The sequence below is a fragment of the Loxodonta africana genome, chromosome 10 (genome assembly GCF_030014295.1).
Source record: "Loxodonta africana isolate mLoxAfr1 chromosome 10, mLoxAfr1.hap2, whole genome shotgun sequence".
Taxonomy (NCBI): domain Eukaryota; kingdom Metazoa; phylum Chordata; class Mammalia; order Proboscidea; family Elephantidae; genus Loxodonta; species Loxodonta africana.
The window spans coordinates 62,867,652-62,887,638 of NC_087351.1; the positions used below are offsets into that span (position 1 = coordinate 62,867,652).

At 41.7% G+C, this 19,987-nt stretch overlaps 1 protein-coding gene across 2 annotated transcripts in view; it reads right to left on the reverse strand.

Annotated features, from left to right (window-relative positions):
* Window positions 1-19,987, reverse strand: part of TRIM9 (tripartite motif containing 9) — a 112,254-nt gene that overhangs the window by 45,653 nt on the left and 46,614 nt on the right. For both annotated transcript variants that reach the window (XM_003408592.4, XM_064292472.1), the window contains exons 2-3: window positions 4,312-4,407; window positions 1,469-1,591 (exon numbers count right to left, since the gene is read on the reverse strand). In XM_003408592.4, coding sequence (XP_003408640.1) covers window positions 1,469-1,591; window positions 4,312-4,407 — 219 coding nt within the window. The remainder of the gene's footprint in view (window positions 1-1,468; window positions 1,592-4,311; window positions 4,408-19,987) is intronic.

A 19,987-nucleotide genomic window follows, 5' to 3' on the forward strand; every position in this document is an offset into this window, starting at 1 on the left:
AATCCAGATAGGCTGGGGAGAAAGGTAATATTATATCCCAATCACATTATGTGTTTTGAGAAACCACATGCGAGTGATGTAGAAGGGAGCCTTAGATGAGGAAGCTAGAGTTGGGGTTTTGTTTACCCTGGGAATGAACCGTTAAGCTTCTCTGGGGAACCGTTTTTCTTTATTACTCTGCTGGCTCCCTGTCCTCACGGTGGTCCAAGTGCTTGGAGTGGGGCAGACATTTAGGCTCAGCAACTCCACTGCTCAGGGCTCAGTACAGCCATACTTGCTGCAGTTCTTGCACTGGCCTCATGCCCTTATTAGAAACTGATTTCGTCCCTTATTTCTAGAAACCATGAACTGTGGAACGGCCCTGCTCGAAGCTGCCCTGCCACCAAGTTTTAGTCCCAAATCTGAGAGGCTGTCATCTTGTCTTATTTCTTCATTCTTGAAATCCTTCCTTGGTGCTCCTTCTGGAACCCCATTCTTTTAGAATTGGGGACTTATCTTGTTCTTTGGGGACTGGTGGCTGTTTTGAACCTGCTAGGTGCTGTCTATTGCTTACTAGGTCGTTCACTGGCCACCAACTCCCCCAAGATTGTCCACTCACCATTGCCTACTATTGAAGCTCCCTGATGCTGACTGCTAGGACTTCAACAGAGAGCCCATGGTCAGACCTTACTTCTCCCTCTACCCCAATCTCAGGCCACTACTGCACACTAACCCATTACCACCCACTGGTAACCACCCTAATGCTTACCGACTGCATTGTGGACCCCTGCTGATTGACCACTGCTGGACTTCCTTCTACTCTGCCCTTCCCATCTACCCAGCCTTGTCCTCATCTCTTGTTGCCCTTTTCCAATGGGGCAATGGATGTAGTATCAGATGTCTCCAGGAGGACCAGTCCTTTTGCCAAAAGGGCCCCCGACTTTTAATCAATCGATTCTATTGGTGATGACAAAAGCTGTCCAATGGCAAAGTTAACTTCACATGTTATTTGTTTACTGTAAAGTGCAGATTCCATTTCACAGCTCAAAAACATGCTTCTGCCCCTGTGGCCTTCCTTGACAACCCTATCTAAAATTCCAGCCCCTACCCCCAATGACCCTTTCCTGCCTTCCTTTCTCCCTTAGCAATTTTTACTATCATACTGCATATCTTTCTTATCTTGCTATTGTTTATCTCTGCTGATAGACTATAAGCCTCATGAGGGCAAGGATTTTTAAATTTTTTATTATCCCCACACACAGAGCTATCTCTGGCCCAGAGAAGTCACTCAACAAATATTGGTTAGGTAGATGGAGGAGCATGTGGTGAACAAAATGACATCTGCTCCTTTCTGGCCTGTTCACTGGCCACAAATGACTATGGGCAGCTTGCCCCCTGTTCAGCGGAGGGAATCCTCCCAGGTGTCCCTCACAGCCTCTGGGCACCTGGCTCATGGACATTCTGGTTCTCCCTATGGTAAATCACTCACCTTCAACTTGTGCTCATGCTCCTTGTTGACGCGGGCAAGCAGCTGAGCTTTCCGCCTGTTGAGGGCGTCAATGAGAGCGTCACACTGTGCCACCAGGCAGGCCTCAAACTCCACGCTGTTCTCCTGCACGAGAGAGCATATCTCAGCTGCAAGGTATCTGGGCACCTGGGGCTGCTAGCAAAAACAGAACTCCTTCCCAGCTCATCCCCCTCCATTTGTGGGGTAGAAGCCACTGCTGAGGGGAATGAAGAGAACTCTGTCCACAATGTACATTTGGTATTAGTTTTAAAAATAACCTGGAAAAATTTCATTCTACAGTGGCAGTGTTTTGCTTTACCTTTAGATCAAAAGGATACATATTTATTACTTAATACATTAATTTTTTTCTAAAGGAAATCACCTCCACAGTTCAGATTATATCGAGCAAGAGAAAGCCTTAGTAGAGTTGAACATGAAACTTTTTGAGGGCTGGCATATGTATGGTACCCCAAAACCCCAATCCCATTGCCATTGAATCAATTCCGACTCATAGCAACCCTATAGGACAGATTAGAACTGCCCCATGGAGTTTCCAAGGAGTGCCTGGTGGATTTGAACTGCCGACTTTTGGTTAACAGCCATAGCTCTTAACCACTATACCACCAGGTTTTCCTATATGTGTGGTAGACAGCAGCATTTACAAAGGCAACCAGGAGGGAGTGGGGTATGGGTGAGGCATGAAAGAGAAAGGCGTCATTAAATTCAGGGGAAGAGAGAGAGGCTGGCCCTGGTCTTCAATATTAAACAGTAATCCTATGATGACAGAAGTTTATAGGAATAAACAGGGGCAAAAAAGTACTCGTTCACGTCATTGAGGAAAACAAGTGGTGAATACAGTTAGGCAATTGAGAACAATTGGTGTATGTTACATGCATTGCCCTGCTGTAAAAATCAGAGACCCATCAGCTTGTGGGAGAAAGGTAGCCATGTACTAAATGAATTATAACTTCCTTGTGATATTTAGGAAACCCTGGTGGCATAGTGGTTAAATGCTTCGGCTGCTAACCAAAGGGTCGGCAGCTCGAATCCGCCAGGCGTTCCTTGGAAACTCTATGGGGCAATTCTACTCTGTCCTATAGGGTTGGTATGAGTCGGAATCAACTCCACGGCACTGGGTTTGGTTTTTTTGGTTTTATGATATTTAAATTGAATCCTACACCAAAAAAATTACTCAACTTAAATATGTACATGCCACAGACATTTATTTTTAAGTAAGCATCTCACTGTATTATAAGCATTAAAGGTAGTCCTTTCGATAGTTACGTATGTAATTTTGATTCTTAAACCATAATCTGAAAAAATATTTTTTTTTTTTTTGGAATTTACAGCAGTGTAAGCTGAATACTCACCTAGACACTAATAGTGCTTAAAAACTAGCACCCAACTGAGTAAAAGGTAAACTTTGGGGGGCTGGCAAGAAAGAGAGTAGGAGAAGCTTGGCCTATCAAATGTTCATTTGTTCTTAAAGTCCTAAAGAACTATGTCTCTTTATATGATAATCCACTGGTGGGCATTTGGTAACTGCTCTCAAATGCAAGTTCTTCATAGTGTAAGGTGTGCATACGGAATTGCTTGAGCAACGGCTTCTTCAAGCGCTGTTTTGACTTTAACGGTAATTGCTTTCAAGTTCTCAGAGAAACTGCTTTGGGAAACATTATTTAGGAGCTCTCTATGGCCCAGGCAGTGTACATCTGTGTGTGTGGTGGGGGGTGGGGGTGGGGGTGCGGAGTGGGAGTCCTCCCTCCAGAAGAGCCAAGCCAACTCTGTCACTGACTTACAGCAGAAAGAAAGCTCTCCTCTGAGCAGAAAGAAAGCTCTTCTCTGATGAAGAGGCAAGGGCAGAGGCGAGCCTCGGGCTGCACATTTTCGGCCAGCACAAGCAAAGAAGGGGCTGACAAAGCCTATTGCTTTGGAAAGCAGAAGGAAGTGCGTTACTGTTAGGTTGTGAGGGAACTGGTTGTTCCAGCATGTGCATGCATGCCAGAAAGAGGCAAAGAAATCAGCGCATAATGCTTTAGAAGACTGGCTTACTCTTAAAGAGCCATTTCTTCCTTGATATGGGTTAAACATTAACTCAGAGAGCCCATTTACTGGAGGCCAGAGCTAAGGTTATTTCTGTGAGGTAAACCTTAAAACCTAAGAATGGTCAACAGTGCAGAGGGTCATTATTTTAGCATCTCATGCAGTTTATGGCGTCTTCCCTTCAGCTATAATTGGAGAATTTACGAGCTCTCAAATGCTGGTAGACCTGCTGGTCACTGTGTCCTCATGAAGCAACCTGAACTTATAGGCACCAGGGGATCCAGGCTGCAAAATATTGATGTATTTAGGCCAAAGGAGAAGCAATACTACAGGACAGAGAGGAAGGAAAAAGGGAAAGAAAGAAGGAAGAAAGAAAACAAGGAAGGAAAACGTGATGTTTGTTAAGTTTAAATAAGGCATAATTATTATAAGCCACTTGGGGAAACTTACAGGGTTTTAAAAATTCAACAACGATGACTCTGAATTCACCAAGAAACAGGCCTCTTTCTAAATACATGCATAGAGTATTAGGACCCGAGTGTGGGAAGATAAGAACCAGTTGGAAAAACAGGCTGTATTTCTGGCTTAATGTAACTACCTCAAGAAGGGGTATACTTGAAGCTGGTCTGTGTGTGTGTTTGTGTGTGTTAGAAAAGATAGAGCAGAAAAAATATAAAGGAATTTCCCATAGCATAAAAATAAAAGAAACAAACTCCCCCACTATACAATCACATGTTAACCCATGAGGTTATCTTTCTGCCTCACTCAGGTGATGCCGATACCTGGATCTGCTGAACCATGTTTCGCAGCTGCACCAGAAACTCCTTGGCTTCTTTGGCCCTGTCTGACAGTCCATTCAGTGCCTGGGAGAGCTGGCTCTGTGGAGAGAAAGAAGGAAACCATGGCAGCTGTACAAAGCAGCAGCAAGGCCACCCAGGGTTGTTTTCAGCACAAGACCTGAGCTGCATCAACCTCCTCAGATTCCTCTTGTCTGAGCCTGGGTCATTTTAACCGACATTTGTACATGTGAACTCTGGTAACAATGGCACCCAGACTTCTGCCACAGGCTCCTGAGTAGTTTCTCCTCTGAAGCAGTGAAAACTTCTGGCCCTTCCAGTTAAACGCCTCCAACCCCCCCGCCAAAAAAAAAAATCCATTGCTGTCAAGTCAATCTCGACTCATAGTGACCCTACGGGACAGAGTAGAACTGCCCCATAGGGTTTCCAAGGGGCGCCTGGTGGATTCAAACTGCCGACCTTTTGGTCAGCAGCCAAACTCTTAACCACTGCACCACCAGGGTTTCTGTTAAACCCCTCAGCAGCCCATGATTTCCTCATCTCATTAATTAATTACTTAATCAATAATTTATTTAATGCCTTTTACTTGCCAAGGATTAAAACAACAAAAACAATAAACAAACAAACAAAAAACAGGAGTCAGATCATCTGATTATTGTCAACATTGCTTAGCCTAAAGGGCTCTTGGTCTGGGGTGAGAGCCAAGAACAGGATGAGAAAAGAAAGAGTTAGAGTACTGTGGTGTAAGGCTCTGGGCTACTTAAATGCAGCGACAAATACAAGGGGCAGGACGATATTCCCGCTCATCATCGTCTCTTTCTTCTCCCAAGTACAGCCCTGTTGCCCCAGCTCCTGTGCACACTAGTTTCCTAAACCAAGGCTTACCGTTTTTCTGACTTCCCACATCATTTATCTATAAGGGGATGCATTTTGGCGGGGAGAGGACAGTGAGTCCAGGGAAGCACTTGCTTTCCCAGCCTTCTTATCTGCTTGTGTGGCCCTGAGACATACTGTTGATCAATTAAACCTAAATGGAAGTTTCCAGGGGGAAGGTTATGAGAAAGCTTTTGCTTTTCTGTTAACAGGGGACCAGTGTGGTTGGTGAAGCCTCTTTCCTCTGGTTCCTGCCTTTATTGACGTCTGGACCTCCACCCGCCATTTTATGACTAGCATGAAGGCAATATGGTAAGGGTGGAGGGGTGGGAAGAGAAAGAGCCTGGGTCTCCATAGCATCTTTCAGCTGCTCAACCTGAGATCTCCTATCAGGATGCTTTTTGTGACGTGGAAAAAATTAACCCCTTAAATCCCCTACAGGGATTTAAATCCCTGTACTGGAGTTTTTTGTTACTTGTTTTTGAGCTTGATACAAATTTTCTGCTCCCATCAGCCTTGGCATATCCTTCTATCTCTCCTATAAATTAAAAGACACACTCCCTTTCCCACAATGCCTTATTTGAAAACTAAGCCCAATCTCCTCCTTGCCAATGCCTCACCTACTTCTATCTTTCAGTAAAATGACAGAATCTTGGCATTCTATCTTTTGATTCAGTGAATTTTTTTTCTCTTATATTTGCCTTATATTAAAAAGTCTTTAAAAATATGCATGCCAGAATGCTTGGTAGGAGCAATGATATGGTACAAAGAACACAAGCTTTGGAAGCAAACTGAGCAGTATTCAAATCCCGGCTCTGTTCCTTACTAAATGTGACCTTGAGAAAGTTCCCTCTGACTGAGTTACTCCAACTCAAAAAGTGGGAGCAATAACAATACCTCCTTAGTTGGGTTGTTGTGAGGGTTTAATGCATTAATGAATGTAAAAACCCCTGTTAGTATAGGGTCGTTGTTAAGGAAATGATTCTGGATTCATGAAGACCAAGGTTCAGTTCCCAATACTGTTAGTTACTGGCTGTTCAATCTTGTACAGGTAGGTTTACCTCTTCCATAAAATGAGAATAATAATACTGCTATTGGGTGTTGTGGGCACTGCATGAGACACTATATCTAAAGTACTAAGAGCCCTGCTGACGAATGGTGCATGCTCAATAAATGTTGGCTGTCATTAGTTCTTACTCATCTTCTTCCTTTCGGATCACAAACCCTACTGCTAGAGATTTTCAGGGCAGATTCCTAGAACAGGATATATGTTGGAGAATACCCTTGATTACCTACGCTTTGCTCAGTTACTCAGGCTCCTGGAGACTAGAATGAGACACCTGAATAAGAAAAAGCACAGAGTGAGCCTATAGTTCTTGAAAGGGCTACTCAGTTACTTATTACCGGGTCCCTGCTGAACCGTAATTGGGGTAAAAGTTTTCTCCTCAGGGACTATTTCCAGGAGCTCAGAAAATGAAGGAAGAGAAGAGGGTCTCACTTGGAACAGCAGGCAGCAAAATGAAAGAAATTTTTTTTTTTTTTTTTGTGCAGAAAGATATTTTATTTCGTGGCATGGAAATACATTTACAACTCTTTAAGAGAACCAAGTAGGCTACATAATAGTGAATACGCTAGAACTCATTTTTGCAAAAAACAAGAAAACAGGTACACATACACAAAAAAAGATATTTTTCAATATATTCACCTTATTAATCTCTCAGTAGAAGCACACTGGGCAATTTTTATTTACTAACTTTTGCTCAGAGTCATAATTGACTCGATAAGAAATATTTTAAAGGAGAAAAAATTTTTCATTGTTACTTTAGAATTCATATCCCCTTTTTTTCTGAATGAGTAACAATTATCTGGGCCACCAAAGTTTTCTTCCACTTTTTATTATAATCTTGGAGGTCTGAGTTCAGACGCCAAATTAGTTCAGCTTCACGAAACTGAAGCTAACTGATTTCTTCTATTCTAGCCGTGCAATTAATTGTGTCTGTATAACATGTCAGGACTGATACTCATCAAGAATTGTTGACGAAGTGGTGCTATATTAGAAAATATTATTCAGTAGTAGACAAAGGGTGCTGGCCTTATCCACTCCCAAGATTTTATACGGCAAAACAACTAGTGACTGCAAAAATCAATTTATTTGCAAATTTCCTCTGTTATTTGTATGTTCAGTCCCAAGAATGTCTTCTCTTGGCTAACGACTGTTCTGGTATTTGGAAAATACCTGCATTATAAGAGGAAGATCTAGGAACCTTTTTCTTAAGCATTGTCCACTTGTGGAAATTGAGCAGGAGACAATGAAAGAATTCTTGAAAATTTATCATTAGAAAATTCTCTCATTGTAAGGATTTATATGTGCATTGCTTTTATAAGATAACCTTTTGATCACATTTTAAGCTTCATCTGATGTAGAATAAAATTATTATTGATTGATTTTGTTTCCCAGAAGCATTTAAATTCCTGCTCTGTGCTAACAGAGATGTTCTGTATTCAGGACCACAGGACATCCCTGGAAATTTATGACCAGAATACTGAAGCCGCAGATATTTAGTGTGTGTTTTCATTTCCGCTTCTCTGGCTGTACATGTCATTAGAGGGAGAAAGGCAAGGTTCTAGATGCGTTTTAAAATGCCTCAGTAATGACATTCGAATTTCTTGGATGTTTAATTTACTGAAAAGGCGTCACGACGAGAAGCTGAGTGAATGCGGGGAAATGATGTAGCCGCAGAAACACCGGCAGTTTTCCAGTCAAGTTGTTCTCTGCTGAGCATGCTCTGAATAGCCAAGGGCTCACAGACAGCTGCCAGATTGTTCAGAGCTTGGAGGAGAGAAACAAAGAACGCTGCCTCCTCCTTCCTTTCCCCTTCAACCTCCACCTGGATCCCACTCCCCTGGCCTCCCAAAGGACTGCATGTCACCAGAGATCAGGTGCTCAATCAGGAAAGCGACTCTGGAGAAGTTTTCAGAACGTGTTTTTTTTTTTTTTTTGGTGGGGGGTGTTAGCAAACATGTAAGGAATTCAGTCCATCTTGACAAACTTCTAACTTCCCCCAGTCATCCATCTAAGCTGCTGAGTGTGCCCAGAGAGAAGACAGCGACTCCTTTCCTTCCCCCATCATGAACATTACTTGAGTGTGTTGTTTTTCCCTTGATTTACTGGAATATTTAATGGAGACAAATTGAGTCAAATAAAAGAAAGCTTCTTGGTTACCTGGGATCTGAAGATATAGGCATGAGATAAGTCAAAAAGGGTCAACCAAAGAGTTGATACAAAACAGGTGAGGCAGCAAACAAACAGCGGCAGCTCGATGGCCCAGAAAATGACCTAGCTGCCTCCCTGTGTGGGGCGCTGCCCCACACTTCATCATAGTCCGTGCTTGTCAGGTGTTGCTGGGCAGCATCAGTCAAGTAAAAGCCTACTCCACCTTCTTCCCAGGTACCAAGGTAAACACGAAACACAGGAGGAAGGTGACAATTGATGCACTGTGGTTCTGAAGGGAGGCCCCCAGGACAACAATTTTTCTTGAATACTGATTTTTGAGTCTCACTATATCACTAACATTGTACTATTGAAAAGGTAAAAGCAAGAAATTCTAATAGTTACAATATACTGGTCATTTCTTATCAATCAGGACTTTGATGGGTGCTTCAAGTGTGTATCTTATTTAATCTCAATAATCACTCTGCCATTTTCCAGAGGCTCAGATAGCCTCTATAGCTGAGTTAAGGTTTCACAGCTCACAAATAGAAGAGTTGGAAAACAAACCCTAGTCTGATTCTAAAGTCATGTTCTTCTCTTCATCTTCTCAAAAAAAAGTTGCATTCTTTTACCCACTCAGGAAGGAAACAAAAACAACTCACAGTGAGAGCATGTAAAACCTAAGAAGGTGGGTTGATGAGGGGATGAGGAGACTAGTTAGAACTGATTATGCTTAATAGCAAGATAATATGCAAGCCACTGCATGACTAGTTAATCTATGAAATTGTCAACACTTTTTTCTGGAATAAAATTTTGTGGTGAATTTGACAAGGACCTCTCTTGAAGAGACGGGACCCATTGCAGAGGGGAAGAAGCTTTGCATTGTGTCCAATGCCAGCATTGTCACCTATTGGCTTGATATCTTAGGCAGGCATGGGACTGAGTGCGCAACGAGGTAAAGGAGTAAAATCTCTTTGAATATCAACTATTTGGGGAACCTTCAAAAAAAAAAAAATTTTTTTTTTTCAAGCTGAGCTGCCCAAGAGGCCTGATTCACCTTCCAGTTAAGATTTTTATTGTTCCTGCCCATACTTTTCCTTCCCGCACGAAGGGATCACTCCTCTGGTTTCACTGGTGGTAGAAGACACTGGATCTACCCAGAGCCCCAGCTTGCTGTAGCTGGATGAGTAGGAAGCCTCAGATGATGGCTTGCCTGGAGATGCTGACCTTATCTCTAAGCCCAGCAGTGAACAGTCAGGCTAAGATTGGCAAACAGAATAGCTGGGCCTGGAGGCAGAAACACACTTCGAGGAGCAGGGTTGTGTGTGTGTATATGTGCATGTGAGAGTATGTGTGAGTATGTGTATGTGAATGCGTATGTGTATGTTAAGTGTGTGTATGAATGTGAGTGTAAAAGTGTATGTGTCTGAGTATATGAGTGTGTATAAATGTGAATATGAGTGTGTGAGGGTTTGTATATATGTGTGAATATGTAAGTATATATGTATGTGAGAACATGTGAGTGTACATGACTGTGTGTATTTGTGTGTGCGTGTGTCAGAATATGTGAGTGTGTGAGAATGTGTGAGTGTGTGAATATGTTTGTGTAAGGTATCTTATCAGTAGAGTAAGGGGAGGCTTTTAGCTTTGGGTAAGGCTGATGTCAGAGGGGTTTTGTGGGTAGGGGCTTGGCCTACTTAACTGCTGCTTATTGCTAATTGGTTGCTAACCCAGGCTCTGACATAGGGAGTGGTGGGACAGTCCCTGGGCAATGGGCTGGCCTTTCTGCAGGCCCAGGCTAACTTTAATGGTAAATAAGGGAGCATATCATTAACAGATGCAAGTTCCCCTGCCTAAACTGGCACAGCTCTCATATATTTAACAAATCTCTCCATTTTTATTGTGAACTTGACCATATAAAGTTTGTAGAGGGAAAAGTGATGAGATGAAGTCATCAGGTAACTGAGATCTAAGCATTGGGAGTGAAGAACAAGATGATCGAGGGCAGGCATAAAGAAGGAGGACCATGCACTTTTAATCTAATGCGTGGTTACATACAAGCCCCTTTCCCATTGTTCATCACTAGACCTGCACACACAAACACACAGACATTCAGATCAAAAGCAAATACACACTAGTGCCATTTACCCCTTAAAAAAATTAAAATCCAAACATTCCATTGCATTGACTTTTTAAACAATAAAAATATACCAGAAAATCTTTATTTTATCAGATAGTAGCAATCTAATTAGACAGTGCACTGGGACCAATATGCCATTGAACTTGGGTTTAAATCCTAGCCATGTGCTAGCTGTGTGACCATGGATGTATTACCTAACTGTAGTAGATAACTACGGTAGTCTGCTCAGATTCCCTCTTTAAGCTGATGCATCCTACTTCCAGCTGCTGGGGATATAAACTGCTAACAGACTACACTAGCAATTGTAGCTGGCCACAGGGAACTTCCTTGTTCAATGCTAGGCCCCTGTCCACGAGTGTCCCATGGCCAGTGGCTGCCTTAGGCTCCCTTGCCTTGATTTGGGGACAACTCTTAAGGGCCATCTCAGCTCCAGAATGTCCTGTAGGATTGACTGAGGTTATTGCAGGTCAGTTTCTCCTTTTGCTGAAGCCTGGCTTCCTCACTTTCTTACAGGTTGATGTCCTGAGAGCCCTCAACAATTAACTAATTAGTGCAACTCTCTTAGAGTCTGTATCCAGGGTTCCCAATCTAAAATACTATATAAGCTTCAGTTTCCTCATCTGTAACGGCCTCGTAGGGCTGAGGTGAGGATTATATAAAATCATGTACATAAAGCCCTCTACACAATACCTTGTATATTGTAAGCACTTAATAACCAAACCAGAACCAAACCCAGTGCCGTTGAGTTGATTCCGACTCATAGCGACCCTACAGGACAGAGTAGAACTGCCCCCATAGAGTTTCCAAGGAGCACCTGGCGCATTCGAACTGCCGACCTTTGGTTAGCAGCCGGAGCACTTAACCACTAAGCCACCAGAGTTTCCAAGCACTTAATAAGTTTTATTATTTTTATAATAAGAATGATGTTAAAATATACACATATAAATCACTAAAACTTTGTCATACCACACGTCCCAATTTGGAGTTTGGTTAATTACAATTATTCAGTCAGTGAGGTAGATTGTAGTGTTGTTCACAATTATTTGCTCCCTCCCCACCTTTGACGGAGCATATGCCTTCATAGATGGAGCATACGCCCTTATAGACGGAGCATACGCCCTTATAGACGGAGCACATGCCCTTGGTTCATTAGCGTCCTTGGCCAAGTGATGCGCTTTATTTGCCAGCTCTTTCTTTCCTTCTTTTTGCACAAAAATCCAGTGATGTGTTGATAAAACTAGTTCTCAAAAAAAAAAAAAAAGGCCTTGATTTGTAGTGTTCGACAATTTCGGCAGTGTAAATACTCCCAACATAGTTGATTTCAGGCTACTGACATGACATTACTGAACATGGAATTGGGAAGAGATACGCACTGTCAGCACCTGTGAGCTGACACAAGCTGGCTCCATCACAACATAGATACATGCCACATAGTGGTTGTGGGTTCCAGAATGAGAAGACACGTAGAACAGAACTTAAGACTACCTCCTATGGTATAATAGGCAAGAAATAAATATTTCATAAGCCACTGAGATTTTGGGGACTGTTTTGTTACTGCAGGAAAACTAGCTAATACAGACAGAAATTATAAGTTTTCCCTTCATGATTTATTAATTTAACTGATATTTATGGAGTTCAAATCCACCAGGCGCTCCTTGGAAACTCTATGGGGCAGTTCTACTCTGTCCTATAGGGTCGCTATGAGTCGGAATCGACTCGATGGCACTGGGTTTACTGGGTGGCCCTGTACTAGACACAGTGTCTGGTACTAGGAAGCAATGATCTAGAAAGTAGACACAATCCCTACCCTTAAGGAACCAACATTACTCTGAAATTGTGACTGTGCTGGGCTTAATAATGTCCATTTAAAGTTCCCTCTGACAGGCCCTCTAATGAAACAGAAGCAGCCTAGGATATTCTAACAACCAACAGCAGAAATGCAGCCCGCTTCTTGTTCTCCACAGCTTCTCTACCTCTCAGAGAAAACGAGAAGTATCTGCTTTCCTGCAAGACATAGCCAGTTCTGGCCAGAACCTGAACTCTAGAGACATTCTGCAGGGCTCTTATCCACCAGACCTATTAAGATGTTTCTATGCCTTGGACATGAAACTCTCAAACTGGAGATGCAAATCCCCATAGCAGGTTTTTCCAGCCATGAGATGGAAAAGCCACTTTTTGCCTCAGGGCACAAAAAACAAAACAAAACCTGTCGCCTCACCCAATGTTCGTATTTTCTTGGGAGAAAATTGATTTGCCAAGTCTCTGTGGCTTTTACGTCCTTCAAGGGCTGGGAGCCATGAGAGAATTCATGCAGCAATTGTTGAGATTGAAGGCATGAAACTTTAATAAAGCAGCAGGCATACAGGCCGTGAGGTCAACAGCACTCTGTCCAAGGCTCTGTCAGAGAGCATGTCTTTCCATGGAGATTCTAAGCTCTGATATTTGTGTTGTTAGGCAGTTACTAAATATTTACAAGGGAGGATCAGAAATATGCCTTCCCAGACTAAGCCATTGTGTAAATATTAGATTTTACATTTGGGGATGGACTGCAGGATAGTTCTCTCTTGTACGTATGCTACCTTCTCTCTTTAGAGAGTTCTAGGGCTCTGACAGGCACCTCTGCCCTTTTCCAGAAAGTTGTTTCTCTACTGCTCCCTCTGATTGCCTTCAGGTCCACACTGGTCCACCATGTTCTTCCAGGTTGTATAGCTTTTGGCTTTGCTTTCACTACCAGGGAACAATTTTGAAATGTTTGAATTTTAAGTTCTCAATAGTATTTAAGTGCCCCAGAGAGAAAATCTTGATTCTACAAATAAGGGCTTTTCACTAAATAATTAAACATGCTATTGTGCTGTGGGTAGCTCACGTGGTTAAGCACTCAACTACTAGCCTAAAGGCTGGAGGTTCAAACCTACCCAGAGGCACCTCAGAAGACAGTCCTGGTAATCTGCTTCCAAAAGGTCACAACCTTGGAAACCCTATAGAGCAGTTCTACTCTGCACATATGGGGTTGCCATGAGTTGGAATCGATCTGACAGCAACCAACAACAATTTGAAATATACTGATAATATGAAAATCACTGAAGTATTTTTTGTATAGAGATGCTTTTACTGTAATTAAAAAAAAAACAAAAACCATTGCCATTCAATTGATTCCAACTCATGGCGACCCCATGAGTTGAGTAAAAGCTCCTCCATAAGGTTTTTTCTTGGCTGGCTCTTTGGTCAGCTGCCTGAACTCTTAAAGCACTGTGCCACCAGGGCTCTGGGATCTTGACAGAAGCAGATTGCCAGGCCTTTCGTCCATGGTGCTGGTGGGTGGGTTCAAACCACTAATCTTTAGGTTAGCAGTTGAGTGCAGACTGTTTACACCACCCACTCTTAAAGTTTAGTCTCTTTTGGAAATGAAGAAACATCATTCTAAACAATCCCTGTCTCAAACAGAAAAATTTAAACTGAACTTATAAATTATCTAGAAATTAATGAGGAGAACCACTTTATAAAAATACATTGCTCTTGTATACATTTTAGTTGGTTAGCTAGGAAACCCAAACACTCTTTATAAAATCGTTCCCACCAGAAATACTGTTCTTAGATAAAATTTGGAAAATCAGGATCATTTTTTTCCCCTTGTCTTTATTATGGGCCTACTGGGCCCAGATAGACTCCTCTCCACCTCTCATATACTTTCGAAGCTCAACCACAATGGTGGCCTGATCAGAAAAGAAAGAGGTGGGTTTTTGTACCTATATGTTTATTTCCAGGATGCAGTCAGTTAAGAACTGGATGCTCATTAACCTTGGCAAAGGCCAGATTGCTTCACTTTATATTTTGTAATCTGTTTAGAGTATGTATCTCCTGTTCTCCCTTTGAAGTTGGAGGAGCTTTCGATGGAAATCAAGATGGCAACAAAGAACATAAGGAATTTGACCCACTGCCACTTGTAGACTCATTTCAAGGTTGAGTTAAGGTCAGCTCTTTTCATCCACATGTGATGTACCTTAGGCATCTGACCTGCTGACCTTCTGTAAGACTGAACAGGTTCAATCACCCTCTGGCTGATCACCAAGAATGAAGCTTCCCCACCATGCTAGAGTCAGCCATTGAATTTCAATGACTTCTTAGAAGCAGGGACAGGTAGTAGATTATAGGTCTCTTTTTTCAGAGCAAGGGGTATTGTTCGGTCCAGAAGCCTAAACTGACGAGTGTTTTGAATATCAAAGTTGTCCTTTCCAACTGAAATCTATTCTGATCATCAGCTCATGGCTGCCCTGAAATCCCAGTTTACCTGAACTTTTATTTTAGGAAAGCTACATTTTTGCAAAGACATGGGATCATTAGGAATCACTGGGAAATGGGAATCACGATACCTGGATTTAAATTCCCACCTCAGAAGCCCACTATGTTTGAAGACAAACATCGATGCAGAGATTAGCACAGCTTTTTTAAAAACAAAGGGTGCATGTGAGAGACAACCACACACCCACTAGACTGACAATACTGAGTGCTGGTGAGGATGTGGAGCACCTGGAGCCTCGCACTTTGCCAGTGGGAGTTAAAACGGTAAAACCACTAGGGAAAACTGGTGTTTTCTAATAAAGGTAAACATATACCTACCCTACGCTGCAGTATATACCCACAAAAGAGTGGTATAAAATGTTCACAGCAGCTTTATTTATAACAGCCCGGAGCCGAAAGCAACCCAAATGTCTATCAACAGTAAAATGGACAAATGAATTGTTGTATAGTTACACAATGGCATACTGTTCGCTCAGTAATAAAAAATAGCACAGGTTAATGATACATGCAAAACATAAAGGAATTAAAAATATTTGTTGAACAAGGGAAGTCAGACACAAAAAAGGACATGTTATATTTATATGAAGTTCAAGAACAGGCACAACTGATGTATGATGAAAGAAGTCAGAAGAGCAGTGACTTCTGAAGGTCAGGAGATTGACGGAAAAGAGGCACGAGGAAACTCTCTGAGGTGATTGAAATGCTCTATATCTTGTCCTGGGTGGTGGTTTTGTACATACATACACATATATATGTAAAAGTTTATTTAGCTGTAAACTTAAGATTTGTGCATTTTACTGTTTATAAATTATGTTTTTTAAAAAACCTGACTTTTTTCAAATGATAAATGTACCCTATATAAATAATCTATAGAAATAATCTACCCCACCTTGTGTAGAAAAAAAGAAAGGTCTTCTTTTTTCAGCTGGATCTCTGAATTTAAATAGATAACCATGAAACTCCACCAGGCCTTTCAAGCAACTTATAATTGACTAATGGGAATATTTCACTCAATTTTCTTTAACATTTGATATTGGTAGCCTTCTACTCAGGATCTGTTGCTGCCTTTCATGAAGACCCTACCATCTCTTATATCTTTCCCCTGGTTATGTTGTCAGTTTATCTTCTGTTGCTGATACCCAGCAGTACCTGAAATCCAGTCATCAGCTAATTCTGGTCTGTATGCCCTCCCACAATGACATACACCTACTCCTCCTCACTTACCAACTATCTCATTACTCAACATTTCACATTTACGACAGTAGTAAAAAATCTATTATCCAACTATTTTGAGCATTAGCGACATATGCCTGGTCATAATGAATGCCGAGGTGTGAGGTGAGAGTAACCCTGGCAGTGATGGTTAAGGTTATATGTCAGTTTGGCTGGCTCATGATTCTCAGTGGTTTGGCAGTTACATAATGTAATTTTATACCTACGTAATGACATAATCTGGCAGTTATGTAATGATGTAATTTGGTAGTTATATAATGATGTAGTCATCCTCCATTTTTGTGGTCTGATGTGGTCATCCTCCATTTTCACATAACACCAATTTTTGTATAATGACCTGGTCTTTGGAACCAAACCATGTCGATAAGTGAAGAGTGGATGTAATTGTAATTTTAAAGGCGTGTCTGCTTGAAAATCCTTTAAGAAGAAATTCATACCTTTTTTGAAAAATGGCAGTTTCTCAGAGGGAACAGGAATGATTGGAGCCATGGAGTAAGAAATACAATGATACATTACCTGTGACTATAACCTTCCCCCACCCTCTGAAGGATTCCATCCTTTAGGAAGGTGTAGATATCATAAGGCTTGCAATACACATGTGGTTTTTCTGGTCAACTCATGATGCCCTAAGTTTCGAGGAAGAACAAGCTTGTGTGGAGATAATGCTTGGTCTCTTTACTTTGATTATGAGTTTGAGAGGCATGCTGTTCTTTTGTCTGAGTGGTAAATCCATAAATTCCTTCTCTGACAGTCCTCAATTTATACAGTCCGAATACAAGGAAATTGAATTATCCTTAACATAATTTTCCCTCTTACTGCCACTGCTTCAGATAATCTGAGAACAAAGTAAAATACAATCTTATACTTCCAATAATTGGCCCTCACATGGGGTTGTTAAGAGTTGAAAATCAGCTTGATGGCACCCAACAGCAACAACAGCAAATAGGCAAAAGAGAAGCTCTTTGAAAAGTAGCTTCTAAAACATTTTTAGTTTTTTTTCCCCAGTATTGAAAGGTTTGTAAGGCCTCAGTATTTATAGGTCATTTTCCATCCAAAATAAAATTAAGAGTGATCATCAATATTATTCAGAAAAATGGATTTAAGCCATGTCTTACTTCCTTCCACCGTTTCCCTCAGCATCTTTGTCAGTTCATTTCCATGCAAGTGCTTTGCAGCTCCAGCCTAGTGACAATAGGAATGGTTTCCATGACAACACATTTTCGCTCTGTTAGTTAGAATCTAAGATTTGACTCCCACAGAAATGAATCTCGCCATGGGAATTGGTTGATTCTGTAAACGACTAAGTAACTGTGCAATCATGTCCAAAGAAAAGCCTGCTGTAAGCTTGCACGAACAAAGGCAGGTTATGTGAGGTGACTGCTGAGCCTGCCACTAACATCACACAGACAGAACACTGCGTGGGGAAGTGGCTGTTTTGAGCAGCAGCTCATTTCACTCCTCACCCACCAAGTGTGGGCTCCATAGGCCTTTAAATGACGTTTTAACCCAAGGTGGAGGGAATAGATTTTAAAACACCTTAACAGCAAATGAGAATCTCTGGATGATGCAAGTGGTTAAGAGTTCGGCTGTTAACCTAAAGGTTGACAGTTTGGGTCCACTCAGAGGCACCATGGAAGAAAGACCTAATAATCTACTTCCAAAAAATCAGCCACTGAAAACCCTAGAGAGCACAGTTCTACTCACACACACACATGGGGTCACCATGTGTTGGAGTCGACTCGACGACAACTGATTTTGGTTTTTTTTTTAATAGCAAATGACAATTGTGCACTCCCAACTGTCTTTTCTCTTACTTCTGGAAACTATTAGTTCCTTGCAAAGATAAGATACCCAGAAAGTTATTGAATCATACAGTATGTATGAATTCAATTTCTTATTATCTATGCTTCTGTTAAGATTAGTGCTGCTATTGTACAGAAGTACTCCCTTCTCTTTACCATCACTTCCATTTCCTACTCTGTCTTATTACTTTAAGATACAGAGAAATATTTTCAAGTTTTTTTTTAATTTCAAAACCTAACATAATGTTAAGTGTTTCAAATAACATTTTATAAACATGTCCTAGTAATCTCTACACAAATTATGTCAGTTAATTCTGACTCGCAAGAAAAAAAAATGCTATCAATCTAGAGGTATGTGTTTAACAAACTGTCATGGATTGAATTGTGTCCCCCCAAAAGTACATGTCAACTTGGTTAGGCCATGATTCCCAGTATTGTGTGGTTATCCTCCATTTTGTGATTGTAATTTTATGTTGAGAAGATTAGGGTGGGATTGCAACACCACTCAGGTCACCTCCCTGATTGAAGGTAAAGGGAGTTTCCCTGGGGTGTGGCCTGTACCATCTTTTATCTCTCAAGATAAAAGGAAAGGGAAGCAAGCAGAGACTTGGGGACCTCATACCACCAAGAAAGCAGCACGGGGAGCAGAGTGATTCCTGTGTACCTGGAGTCCCTGTGCCTGAGATCCTGGACCAGGGGGAGATTGAGGACAAGGACATTTCTCCAGAGCTGACAAAGAGAGAAAGCCATCCCCTAGAGCTGACACCCTGAATTTGGACTTGTAACCTCCTAGACTCTGAGAGAATAAATTTCTCTTTGTTTAAGCCGTCCACTTGTGGTATTTCTATTATAGCAGCACTAGATAGCTAAGACACAAACTGAATTGCATCCTGGAATCCATTACGCCACGGTTTTCTTCTGAAAGACTCAGTGCAGGATCGGGAAGTTCTGTTGGAGTAAGGCAGTGTCCTCTGCACAGATCTGAGTAGGGAATGAGCGTGCTGCCCTGTGTGAGGATGCAAAATATCAAGACTATCATGAGGACCCTCTGTGCAAAGTGCAAAACTGATAACTAAGTCACCTCTCACCTCCAGCAGGATGAAGATTCTTATTAGGTTGTCAGCTGGTCTTCAAAATCCATTACAAGTGACAGAAATGCCTCAGTACCCCAGGCTGTCATTGTCCCCACCCAGCAGAAGATAATTATGGCCAAATTTGGTAAAGTCTGCACATTCGTGTTCTGCTCCTTCTTTGTTCCCTCAGCTTACGCCATCCCCCTGGTGCCAACTCTCCTCCTTTTTCTTCCTCTCTAAACTGGGAAGGATCTGATACCAGTCACTTAAGAATGATTGGCCAAACTCCTGATTATACTTTCATTGAAACTCATTCACATTAAATTTTTATCTAAACCAGAGATTTCCCTTTTAAATCTTTTATTTCTGATTGCCAAATGAAAGGCTTCGTCTCTAGTTAAAGGAATTTTCAGTAACATCGAGAAGAATGGGAGCAATTTTTGGTGAGGAAAGGGGACCTTGAAATGATATTAGTTTTACGTTGCTCACCATGAAGGTGAACCTGATTTTACCTTTTAGGATGCTGTTTCTCTCCTCCCATCCCTCCCACTGGGCATCTTGCTCCCTGGGGTAAGGGAATTCTTCTGAGGCCACAGGAGTTCCTCCTTGGCAGGTAGAGTTAAAGGAAGTGGTGTTACTTGATTGTGGGCTTTTTCCAGGACCCTGGCCCCAACCTGCTCTGACATCTACCCTCCTGCTAACAGTTCTTCTTCCACACCTATCCTCAGTCTTCTCCAGGTGAACAAAGGCTGGCCTCCTCCTCTGAATCCTTTAACATTAGTTGCCTTCTGTTCTAAAAATCTCAAGCATACATTTGAATTTCCTAGATAAAACAGATAAAACATTATCTAAGATTGTTAGTAATATTAATGGCAAAACTTGCTTATATGAGCTCCTAAAATGTATACATATTGTATTTCCTGTATTTCTGGAAGGTCCTTGTTGTTGTTAGTTGTTGAGTCAATTCCAACTTATGCGATCCCATGGGTGCAGCATAGATCTGCTGCATAGGGCTTCCAAGTCTGTGACC